The following is a 12,329-nucleotide window of genomic DNA, read 5'->3' on the forward strand; positions in this document are numbered from 1 at the left end:
AGAATTAGGGCTCGGAAAGACCCCTTGCCACTCAGTCCCTAGACAGTATTTATCCTCCAGGGGCCAAATCATCGGTTGCTGTAAACGGCATAACTCCAATGAAGTCAATGGGAAAAGGATGGCGAGAACTCAAAGTCACTGGAGCTACGGCCAATGTACATCGGCTGAGGGGCCATCTACAGATCTTTGTCCAGTCCCAAATGAAGGGGGTTTCCACCAGTTCCTTTAGGAAACCAGCCCATGTTCAGTCTCATTCCCTCTGGGGACTTTTCATTTGAAATCTAGCCTAAGTTTTAGGTTAAGATCACAGAAGCTAAGTTTGGAGAAGATCTCTCAGCTCATCTTGTCCATTCCCCTTAGCCAGCACAGCACATGGCTCTATGGAGAAAGGGCCTATCAGACACTGAGCTGATACTTACTAGGCCAAATTCCCATCACTCCTAGCTATATTCCAAACCCCTCCAGAAGCATTCTTCTCTCCACCCCTTCCCTCCCCCCCCGAATGCTTTATAATGGCCCAGTCCAGCAAAGCACTCAAGTGCATGAATAACGCCATTGAAGTCAATGGAACTATTCCCGTGCGTGAGCGCTTTGCTGAACCGGGGCCCAAATCCCTACAGATCAGGCAGACAGACAGACCGACTGACCGACCAAGTCAGCTCTCACGCGCCCGCCGAGGCACCCACCAGATGGTGATGAAGTCATTGTAGGGCTCCGTTTGCAGCAGTGTAAAGTTGAGATGAATCCCATATCCTGCAGGCACCGTGATGAGCCAGGTGCAGTCCTGGGAATTGGGGTACTGGTTGGGGAAGCCCGGGGAGTAGACCGTGCCGTTCTGGGTGGTGATATTTCCTCCACATGGGACTGCACGTCATTAATAAAGAAAAACACAAATACAATTAACAAACCCCTCCTGGATCCCCTGCCCCTCTTCGCCTACCCTCCCTTCCTTCCCCTGCTGTGAACCTCCTCCCAATTGAACAGAGATGGATGCACCGCTCACTCCTGCGCCCAACGATGCTGATCTGCTCCTCAGCCCCAGAGGATGATTCAGGAGTGATCCCAGAGTCAGAGGCTGATCCAGATGTCTAACTACAGCTCCCGGCTCCCGTTAGCTCAGAGGGGTCAAGATAAAGGCAAGATTTGAACTCCATTTCCTTTGCACAGTGTCAACAGGGAATAAGCCAGCACTGAGGGGCTGCAGTGACCGGTCTCAACAAATACACGAGAGGACAGAGATAGAGCAGCTAGACAAGACAGTGGTTCTGATTATAGATGGATCCAACCCAATGTGCACGCTAGGAATCCGTGGATCCTGTCCCAAACTTTTCAGCTCCATCCCGTTAACAGTAAACCCTGCTTAGTGCTTCGGGGCTGGGCAGAAACAATTAGAGGCTTTTGGTACCCAGTTGACAGCCAGGTGCGCTGAGAAACCACACCCCCGCTCCAATGCAGGGACTAGGGCTCTCCAGCCATGTGTACTCATGGGGGAACAGCATGCTCCTAAACCCGTCAGTGGGCAAAGCTACCCAATCATAAATATGCCACGACCTGGGCCAGAACTGCCGGACAGCAGTTTTAGAGAGCGGATCTGAGAGCAGGGGTGGGGATTATTAGTAGTTGTTATTTGCATGACAGCAGCATGCCCTGATTGAGATCTGGGGCCCACTGTGCCAGAGACAAACAAAGAATGGGAGGGGAAACAGAGAGGTGATGTGACCTGCCTACAGACACATGGCAGATGAGTGGCAGACAGGGAACAGACCCCAGGCTTCCTGAGTCCCACATCTAGGTTTTACCCACTGCATCATGCTGCCTCTCTAGGACGCAAGATTTCTGGTGCAGAACCTTTTCCAATCTGCTTGGAACAGCCTTGGTGGATTTGCAGAGCGTGATTAGCCCCCTGCAGACAGGACTGTCTCTCACACCCTGTGCGCCTGATTCTCTTGCTTACACACAGCGCGTCACGCCGGAGTCGCTCCATTGACTTCAAGGGAATTAGTTCCAATTAACGGTGTAAATCAGATCTGAAGCAGGCCCTGTGTATTTAGTGCCTAATCCCACTTTGCCTATTCACTTGAGCAGTCCAAGTGAGAGTGTGCGTGTACACACACACACACACATTTACCTTATAGAACAAGGATGAGATTTTCAAAACCACCTCGGAGATTGGGATGCTCAATTCCTCTCAACTGTAATAAAAACAGCGCAACCTAGTGATTTCCAACGGAGTCCCTTCAGTGGCTTTAGAAATCTCAGCCTATACAGATTTATTTCAAAATCACTACTTCTCTTACAGTTAAATGGACTTTCCGCTGTGACCTGCACGGGAAGGGCAGATTGTTGGACTAGGGCAACCACTACTCACGGGCAGCTTCTATGCAAAAACAGACAGCGATTGCTGGTGGTGTTTAAGAAAAAAAAGTATCCGGAAAGGGAGCATTTGCAATGATATTAATAGTGCTAACAGCCCAGTGACTCCTCAGCAAAAACACCCCCCCCAAAACTGTACTTAACCACCTCTTACTGCGCCTAAGTATGTGGCTCCTGAAGCATCACATTTAGAAGTACTGCAGGATATGCCAATTGCTTTGTACTCCCTTCCTCGTGGTGTAGCAGGGTTCTTGCTAAAGAAAGCAAGCAGGGATGAAAGAAAGGGCCGGATGGAAAATGTGGGCAGAACGGTTATTTAAATAACTTAGGGGCTCGCTCCTGGTACCTCCAAGGCACAGTGAAATCAACGAGCATTGAGGGTGTGCAGCACCTGTGGCTAGAACTCAGCACTTTACAGGACTGGGTGCTAATGGGCGGATATTCAGTCACATCTTCAGTGGGTGTGTATCACCAGAGCTCCATTGAAGTCAACTGACACCAGCTGACGTTGTGGCCCTCTATGTTTTATGTCCTCTAGAGCTAAGGAGTCTTGATTCAAAAGAGATAAACAAACGCAGCCCCTGCAGTACAAGGCAAGTTTGGGAGCAACTGGTACAAGCCATCAGGGCCGGCTTCAGGCACCAGGCAACCAAACACATGCTTGGGGCGGCACCTGGTAAGGGGCGGCCAATCTTGGGGTGGCGGGGGGCAGCGCGGCGCGGCATTCCGCGGGAGAAGGGGTGCTCCGGCGGCGCGGTGCACGGTGCTCGGCGCTCGGCGGGGGGCGCGGCGCTCAGGGAGGGGTTCCGGCGGCGCGGCGCTCAGTGGGGGGGTGGGCTCCGGTGGCGTGGCGCTTGGCGGGGTGTGACACTCAGGGAGGGGTTCCAGCGGCGCGGCGCTCGGGGGGGCGGGCTCTGGCGGCACAGCGCTCGGCGGGGGGGCGGCGCTCGGGGGGGGGGGGTTTCCGGCGGTGCGGCGCTCGGCAGGGGGGGCTCGGCAGGGCAGCGCTTTTTTTTGCTGCTTGGGGCAGCAAAAAAGTTAGAGCCGGCCCTGCAAGCCATCCTGCTTACGGGGGAATCTTGCACTTCCTAAGGTTTTATATAAAAGACCCTGCTACAGTAAACTGCACATAACTCAATTTCTCTCTCTTGGACTCATGAAAAGCCAAGATAGCCTTGAACAGAGAAACTACACATTTCAGACCTTAAGCATATTCTCACCAACAACCACACACCGCACCATAGTAACTCTAACTCAGGAACCAATCCATGTAACAAACCTCGATGCCAACTCTGCCCACATATTTACACCAGAAACACCATCACAGGACCTAACCAGATCAGCCACAACATCACCGGTTCATTCACCTGCACGTCCACCAATGTAATATGTGCCATCATGTGCCAGCAATGCCCCTCTGCCATGTACATCAGCCAAACTGGACAATCCCTACGTAAGAGGATTAATGGACACAAGTCAGATATTAGGAATGGCAATATACAAAAACCTGTAGGAGAACACTTCAACCTCTCTGGCCACACAATAGCAGATGTAAAGGCAGCTATCTTACAGCAAAAAAACTTCAGGACCAGACTCCAAAGAGAAACTGCTGAGCTTCAGTTCATTTGCAAATTTGACTCCATCAGCTCAGGATTAAACAAAGACTGTGAATGGCTAGCCAACTACAGAAGCAGTTTCTCCTCCCTTGGTTTTCACACCTCAACTGCTAGAAGAGGGCCTCATCCTCCCTGATTGAACTGACCTTGTTATCTCCAGGCTGATTCTGACCTGCATATTTATACCTGCCTCTGGAAATTTCCCCCACATGCGTCTGACGAAGTGGGTATTCACCCATGAAAGCTTATGCTCCAATATGTCTGTTAGTCTACAAGGTGCCACAGGACTCTTTGTTGCTTTTTACAGATCCAGACTAACACGGCTACCCCTCTGATACATTTCAGACTGGATGTCAAGAACACCGAGCCATTCGTTCCGGCTAACACCCTGAAACCACAGCTGCAGACACAGGTCTTGCAAACGGAGACTCTTGCGAAGATCATTAAAGAATTCCGCCTCCAACAGGGAAAGATTCAGCAGCATTTCAGTGGTGCAGCAGTCGCTGCGCAAGGGAGACCAGACTGCACATTGACCCAATCCTACCACTGAAGCCCGAGAGCTGCAAGGGTCCTTTCTCAGCAAGGGCTCCGCACAGTGGTGGGGATTAAATTTACTTCAGCGCAGCACTGGGTGTTGCAAACCCAAAGCGCGGAGCTGATCAAAGCCCCAGTTCTTTACCTTATTTATTTAGCTGCTCCGACACATCGTAAAGTTCTGACTTTGATAGGTGTTCGAATGGGAAAAAGTCAAAACTTATTTGGAACAATAAAACACGGCTCTAATCAGGCTCAATGTCAGCATGAAATAGCATGCTGGGAAAGGAGGAAAAGTTAAAAAAAATAGAAAGAAAACCAGGCAGAGAATGCTGGCCATGTGCGGCCATAAACCTGTCCAAGAGCTGGCAGTAATTTCTCAGGGGTTAATAAATCAACAAAACGATGATGGTTTCTTAGCATAAGCAGGGAGCACAGATTCTGAAGTTGCCACGTGACAGCGCTCAGGGAAATGTGCTCCGTGGGGAGCTTGCAGAGAAGACAAATCAATGCATTTACAATGTGGAGCCACTGTCCCTGGAGAGATTAAGAATTGATCAGAGCTGGGTGCTAATTTTTGTCTCTGCCGCTGAGTTGCTGGGTGACCATTGGCAAGTCACTTGAATGCTGTGTGTTTCAGCTCCTCATCTGTACAATAGAATTGATAATACATGAGGCAGTGGAGCCGAGAGGGTTAGATAATTAAGATCTGTGAAGCCCATCTTTGTCCTTGGAAGACAGGCGCTATGGACCTGGTTCGCAGAGGTTCTGACAATGGGCGCTTTAAGTGCTCAGCACTTTCAAAAATCAGGCCCAACAGGCATATTCTTCTCAGGGCCATATACTGCCTTATTGCACAAGCACTACTCCCACTGATAGTCAGCAATGGAACAAGCAAAGAATAAAATGCTGTTAGCCAGAGATGGACTTGAATCATAACCCCAGCTGCAAACACACCCTAACTTTGGAAGACGAACCCAGGCCTGGGTGTGAATTTCACCACTCGCCCACACCGCTCAAAGAGGGCTGACCCCAACTTGCTGATCCAAACGCTACCAGGGTCGAGACCTGTATCCGTACTCCACAGCTCAGGCCTGTCTCTAGCAGCAGCTTATGTTTCCAGAGAAACTTTCACCCTATAGGATCACAAAGCACTTTAGGTTTTACAAACGTAAAGAGCCACGGACTGTACAAATGATAAGCACTTTGCTCACTGATGCAATGCAGCTGGCTCTGGGGTGAGACGAAGCAGCTGTTAAACAGTGCACAGCAACGCTACCCAAAGGCTTAGGAAAGGAAGAGCTATGCCCTCGAGGATCACATGAATAAAACATAAAGAAACTGCAGACCATATTTTTATCTCTTCTATTGCATCCTCCAGTATCACTGAGCTGCTGTTGCAAGCTTGTTCCCTTCCCACTAATCAGCATCGGAACAAAGCCAGACTGCATAGGAGTTTGAATGAACCTGAGTCAGCAATCTGGGCTTTGACCTAGAAAGAAGGTGGATTCAAAATACCAAGGCAATGTCATTTCCTCCTTCCTCCCAGCTGATCCATCAAAATCCCCAAGGCAAGCAAGTTACAAGAAGCCAGTACTGAGCAGACTCCTCGGGCTTCCCAGAAAATCCCCATGATGTTCAAAGGTGACCCGATAAAGTCGTACCTTCACACCTGGGCAGTGGGTGGTCCCAGTTCCTATTGGTGCCGTGCTGACACGTCAGGACTGGGTGGCCAATCAGCTGGTATCCAGGAAGGCACTCAAAAGATACAGACTGGCCAACATTGTAACCGGCTCCTCTCACAATGCCATTCGCGAAAGGCTCAGGGTCAGGACACTCTTGGAGTTCGTAGGCTGGAAATACAAGGAGGAGACAGGTTCTATATTTCATGCTTTCCTCTAAAGGCTGGAATCATTTTTCCCTCCTGCCAAGGGTTTCGTAGTGCTAGAGCCACCATCCTCACCATATCTTGGTTGTTGCTCTAGAGGATGGAGGTATAATGGGTGGAGGAGGAAACGGGGCATGGGACAGAAGGCCAAAATGTCACCCCGCTGGACAAAAATCCCTTGATAAATACATGTCCTATGGCGGTAAATACCCCTTTTCTCCCTGCCTTATAGCTGGACATAGGACCAGAAGGGCTTGAAGCTATATAAAAATGGTCTGATCCGGTATGGCAATTCCCAGCTAAAAATCTATCCCCTGGCATGATTACGGATTTCAGGTGAAATTCTGGCCCCACTGAATTCTATGGGAATTTTGCCATTGACTGCAGTGGGGCCAGAATGCCACCGTTAGATTCTTCACAATGCTTGGTGCTTTGGGTTTGGTTTGGGGTTTTTGTTTATTTTGGTGGTGACTCTATAAAGGGTTTAAAGAGCCAAACGTTCTTCTGAACGATAGCGATTAGAAAATCCTGCTACTTGGGGCAGGCGTGGTCATGGAGCAATGGGCCCCACTTTTGGTTTATCCTGTCTCTACGAGGCCTATATCTGCAGAGTCAACCCAGAGCTCGCTTCTAATGGGGGAAATCTGCCTGATTTTTCAACAAAATGGAAGTGGATTTGGTGATAAATGGATGGCAATGGGCTAACATGCTCTGCCTGACACGATGAGTTATTATTGATCAGCACAGCCAGATCTAATTTTCATAGCAATTTCCATGAGATTACCCATGGTGCCTTGGACTGTGCTTTCCCCCCCTAAATCATACAACAGCGCATGAGTTATATGGTGCATGCACGGGAAACCCAAGGGAAAATTAATGTTTTCAATTAGGTCTGAGTAGCTGCTTTTAGTGCTATTTCTGGGGAGTCTGCCCTTTGCCAGCCTTTGGCTGCATCACACGGACAGAGAGATACGCTCTGCCTTTTCCACTCCTAGGTTGCCTCTCTTCTGTGGTGGCAGGATCACTCGGCTCCCAGCTGTGGCACATCAAAGTCCACCCTCATGTCCTTCGTCACAAGACACACAGCTCCCCTGCAGGACACCTTGTCCCTTCAATGCTTGAATCCACCCAGGATGGGGATGCAGAGAAGGCCAAGTGTTTTTGGAAATGTAGTACTGATGAGAGCTCCGGATTGACAGCCCTGCAGACTCAGATATGCACTGACCCATTCCCCTTGAAGTATATATAAAAATGAGGCCGTGTCTAGGTATATACATGGAAATCTGCTTCTTTGGTCTGCTCAGCCCTTGGCTTCTTGTATTGCAATGACCAATGGCCCCTCAGCAGAGAGGCCAACAAGCGAATGAGCCATGAGACTCAACACCCTGCGGGATGACCCGTCCAAAGGCACATTGGTACAGGGACATTGTGAGGGGAAACAGCACTGCTGTTGCCCATGCTGCAGCTGGATGAATCAAGGAGCTCAGCGCCTTCCAAAAGCAGAAAATCTACTCTGAGAAGTTTCAACAAGAAATGCCCAGAAAGCTCCTGCCCAGAGGGATTCACAGACTCACAGGCATTCACTGCTCAGGGGCCTACATGTTTAATGGTGCCTAGGGATCTGGGGTGCTCAATTTTTCAGGTGCCTGACTTAAGACACCTTAAATGGGTCTTGATTTTGAGAGAGTTGAGCCCCATCCCCCTGAAAATCAGGACTCCCTGTAAGGTGAGGATGCAAAACCAGAGGCTCTTCAAATTCACTGGTCACTTGTGAAACTTTACGCCAGGGTTTCCTTTGGAATTGGTGCTAATTTATTTCTCTGCTCCCACTCTCATTCTCTGTTAAGATTCTCAAACCATGCCCAGCGCCATGCATATGAATATTCAGTTAAACTACTGCACCTCTTTTCTTTTAAATGCCCAGTTCCCCTCTCCACAACCCATCTCAGCACAAATCAAGAGTGCATCGCAGCTCTAGGAAACAGAGAGGGGCTTTCAGGATCCAAACTGATTTGACAAGCACCTGCAAAATTCCAAGGCAAAGTCATGTCCATTGGGGACTACTTCTTATGGCACACGACAGTCTAGAGAGCCAAGATCAAAGTCAGTCTGGCCAGAATTAATTCTGAGGCATTTCACTGTTACAAAGCACTACAGGAACATTTGTTATTTGCCTTAGGCGACAGCAGGATGAACGGAACCCAGCTATTAGGATTAAGTATGGATCTCATGTAACACCTTTCCACTCATTTGGATTAAGTCCTCATGGTACTAATTCAACACAAGAGCAGCTCTTGTTCCATCTATTCCCTCTCCACTGCCAGCCCTGGGGACAGAATTCTTCCTCCCTGCTTATTTGGTGGCCTTGTTACCTTGGTATTCCAGCTTAAACCCTGGCTTGTTTTGTGAATGGTCGCTGTGGAAGTACACGGTGGTCTCGTGTGACGTCGACAGCAGGGAGCCCGGGATTTCAGTGCCGCTGAACCTGCCAATCACGTTACTGGTGTCGTACGGTCCATTCCGGATTTCAATGAAATCGTGGTTCGGCTCGGTGGAGAAGTTCAGAAACTGGATGTGGGCGCCTGAGAAGGAGAAGAAATGAATGCAACGGTCAAGCCAGTCTGCTAGTTCGGAAATCGGCAAATACCGATGGGTCAAGCAGCAGGACCTGGAACTCTATTCAGCAAGTGTCTGATGCCACAATGAGCCTGGTGGTGGATGTACCAGGTGCATGCAGGTGGACTGAAGGAACCTGTTTATACGCAGGTAGAATACATTTGTTGTGCTGCTGAATGTCCCTGGTACGTCCAGACAGAAAGCACCTGCTGTACTGACTGTACCAGCTAAGCTCTTTCATTCCTGTTATTTCAGTGGAGTGCTGCAACACAGTAGGCAAAGTGGACACTCAGCAGTTGAGTGCTGGAGCATTGAACATTCGTACTCTTTTTAAAAATCATTCACCCCACTGTTTCAGTGGGAACCATTGCTTAAGAACATAGGCCCTTTGGGTATGTCTACATTGTACACTAGGCTCAGGCTCTGACCCAGGTGTGAGCCCAACCTCACACAAATCCATCTGACTCGGGTCAGCACTCAGGACCCGGGTCCTAGGATCCAGTTAGCTGGATGGGTGAGAGCCTGGGTCCAGCTGTGACTTGGGTCCACGCCCTGTCACTTTGTAGTGTGGATGCAGGTCACGCTGTAGACCCAGGTCAGAAGGTCTGTGAAGTGCAGTATGGACGTGTTAGCACGGCTGAAAGACCCGGGTCCAGCAATTGCAAACCCAGATTTACAAAGCAGCCTGGACACTCAAGCATGGGCAGGGAAACAGTGAGGCCATAAGCCCGAGTCTCACAAACATGGCTTAGTGGACAGTGTAGACACACCCTTTATGTCCAAACCTCCAGCCATACACATCATGAAATAGGCTCACGCCTTACCTTACCTCCATCCATCCAGAGAGAGGAGTCCATCTGTTCCTAGTAGTTCTCAACCTATTTACCATTGTGGGCTGCATATGTGGCCTAGAATGTGTTTTATGGGCTGCATCCAACACTACCTATATGGCCCAGGGGATGCCACATGGGCCGCAGCTCTGTGCTGATTGGGCCGCAGGTTGAGAACCACTGACTCAGACTAATGCTCTCTCAGGGATAAGTTCAGCATGGGGACCAGATCACCACTTCCACTGCCTTGTGAAGACCAGGTTTCTGACAGAAACGAGTCAGACACACGCTCCCATCTTGCACAGAGAGTGTGAGAATTTAGCATTCAGGCGCCGCTTAGAGGGAGACCATGATCTAATTGTATCTTGATTTGCCCTTTAAACAACTCAGCTGGCTTCCAGTTGTTCTATAAGGGATGCTTCTCAAGCTAATGGCCCAGTGCCGCTGGAGTTCCTGCGCTGCACTGTTTGGGGCTGGATTGTGACTGGGTCCTGAGCAGATGTGCTATGAGGAAGGGAGCACCAGGCAAATCTCTCCCCCTTTCCGCATGCTGTGGTGTGTGACCGAGCCATGATCCGGGTGGCCAGCTGGGGTGCTGGGGGAGGCAAGTCCTGACTGCACCCCAACATACAGAGGCATGCGTGATTACAACAAGGGGGAAAGCTTCAGTCCAGAAAACTCAGAAGTGACCCAGAGAATCAGAGGTATTTGCAGGTGCAGTGAGACCTTCCAGATTAAGCCCTGAGTGTCTACCATCACATAGGCCACAAGCAGAAATAGGCACCCAGAAGCAACAGTGTTCGTCTGAAGAAGCGGCAGCCTTACCGAACCCTACGGGCAGAGAGATCCTCCAGCTGCAGTCCATGTTACTGGGGTAGTTTCCTGGGAACCCAGGACTCAAGATCACTCCTTCCATCTCTTCTGCGGTCCCACCGCATTGGGCTGTAAGATTGACACGGGCCTGATGTTAATGGAAAGGATCTGCGGAAAGGTCACTTACCATTTACACAGGGAGACAGCCGCAGCCATCCATTTATTTTATGGAAAAGAAGAAAAATTCACCATGGAACTAACATGATATTTGCCAAGCATCAGCCTGTTCACCCCACTAGTATGTTGCATGTTTTTCCTGCACTCTGTGTCTGACCTATTAAAGCTCTTATCCTGTGACTGGATCCATACCTCTGAGCAGCTCTGGCCACAGCATTGGGACCTTAGGTTGTAAGGCGTTAGAAACAGGGGGCATCTGTTACCATGGGGCACGTCTTCACTACCTGCCGGATCGGCGGGTAGCAATCGATCTATTGGGGATCGACTTATCACGTCTAGTGAAGACGCAATCAAATCGATCCCTGATCGCTCTGCCGTCGACTCCGGAAATCCACCGCGGCAAGAGGCGGAAGCGGAGTCGACGGCGGCGCGGCAGCGGTCGACTCGCCGCCGTCCTCACAGCCAGGTAAGTCGACCTAAAATACGCAACTTCAGCTACGCTATTCACGTAGCTGAAGTTGCGTATCTTAGGTCGACCCCCCCCTGTAGTTTAGACCTAGCCCATGTGTATGTGCAGTATCAAGCCCAATGGGGCCTGTAGGTGGTAACTATTTCATTTCTTAAATAAGGGACAAAATACAGCTAAGAAATCTGTCTGTCTAGCGCTTACGTTGATTCTGAGTGCCTCCGTTTGATCCAAATCAAGGTGGATCCGTTGGTATGATATTTAACAAACTCTGGACAATTATAAATACAGAACAATGTGTATATGCAGTTGGCTCCAATGAAACCTTTACAAAGGCCAGTGCACAAACATCAAAACAAACAAGATGTTTACAAAAGACGACAGATTAAATTTCAACTCAAGACACCATCTTATCTGACTGACCTCTGCGTTACTCTTGTAATACATTCCAGCAGAAGACACGCACTCATATCCCTAATCCAATCTGACACTGAAGGTACAGATTTCCCTTTGTCCAGCATCTAACTATGCATGCTCACGTCTGACAATGCTTCTCTGGTAAGGTTTTTTTTCCCCCCTTGATGTCTGCTTAACATAACTGCTCTTAAATTATGTAAAAGGAAAACATCTGGATTAAATAAACTGAGAGAAGCCAGGGAATTAATATGTTTTCTCCGGTGTTTTGGGGGCTTTTGTATATGGTTTGGAAATGAGAGAACGACGAAGAATCCAACCTCTGGTTTTACATTTAGGTGAAAATTGTCATACTGGGGAGATGCTTGGCACATATACATAGAATTTCACACACACACACACACACACACACACACACACACACACACACACACACACACACACACACACAGAGAGAGAGAGAGAGAGAGAGAGAGAGAGAAATAAGTCGCTACCTTGCTTGATTTTCACTCAATGAGCTGCCGGTGCTCAGCGTCTCCGAAAACCAGGTCTACACAGCCTGCGGCAGCGAACCTTTGAGCCCGAATTGACAGACTCAGGTT

The 12,329-nt window shown here is 49.3% G+C and overlaps 1 protein-coding gene across 1 annotated transcript in view; it reads right to left on the reverse strand.

Annotated features, from left to right (window-relative positions):
* CSMD2 (CUB and Sushi multiple domains 2) overlaps positions 1 to 12,329 on the reverse strand; it is a 563,976-nt gene that overhangs the window by 86,230 nt on the left and 465,417 nt on the right. Inside the window, exons 40-43 of the mRNA XM_065576901.1 lie at positions 10,683 to 10,799; positions 8,784 to 8,993; positions 6,188 to 6,376; positions 687 to 864 (exon numbers count right to left, since the gene is read on the reverse strand). Coding sequence (XP_065432973.1) covers positions 687 to 864; positions 6,188 to 6,376; positions 8,784 to 8,993; positions 10,683 to 10,799 — 694 coding nt within the window. The remainder of the gene's footprint in view (positions 1 to 686; positions 865 to 6,187; positions 6,377 to 8,783; positions 8,994 to 10,682; positions 10,800 to 12,329) is intronic.

Source organism: Chrysemys picta, chromosome 23 (genome assembly GCF_011386835.1).
Source record: "Chrysemys picta bellii isolate R12L10 chromosome 23, ASM1138683v2, whole genome shotgun sequence".
Classification (NCBI taxonomy): Eukaryota; Metazoa; Chordata; order Testudines; family Emydidae; genus Chrysemys; species Chrysemys picta.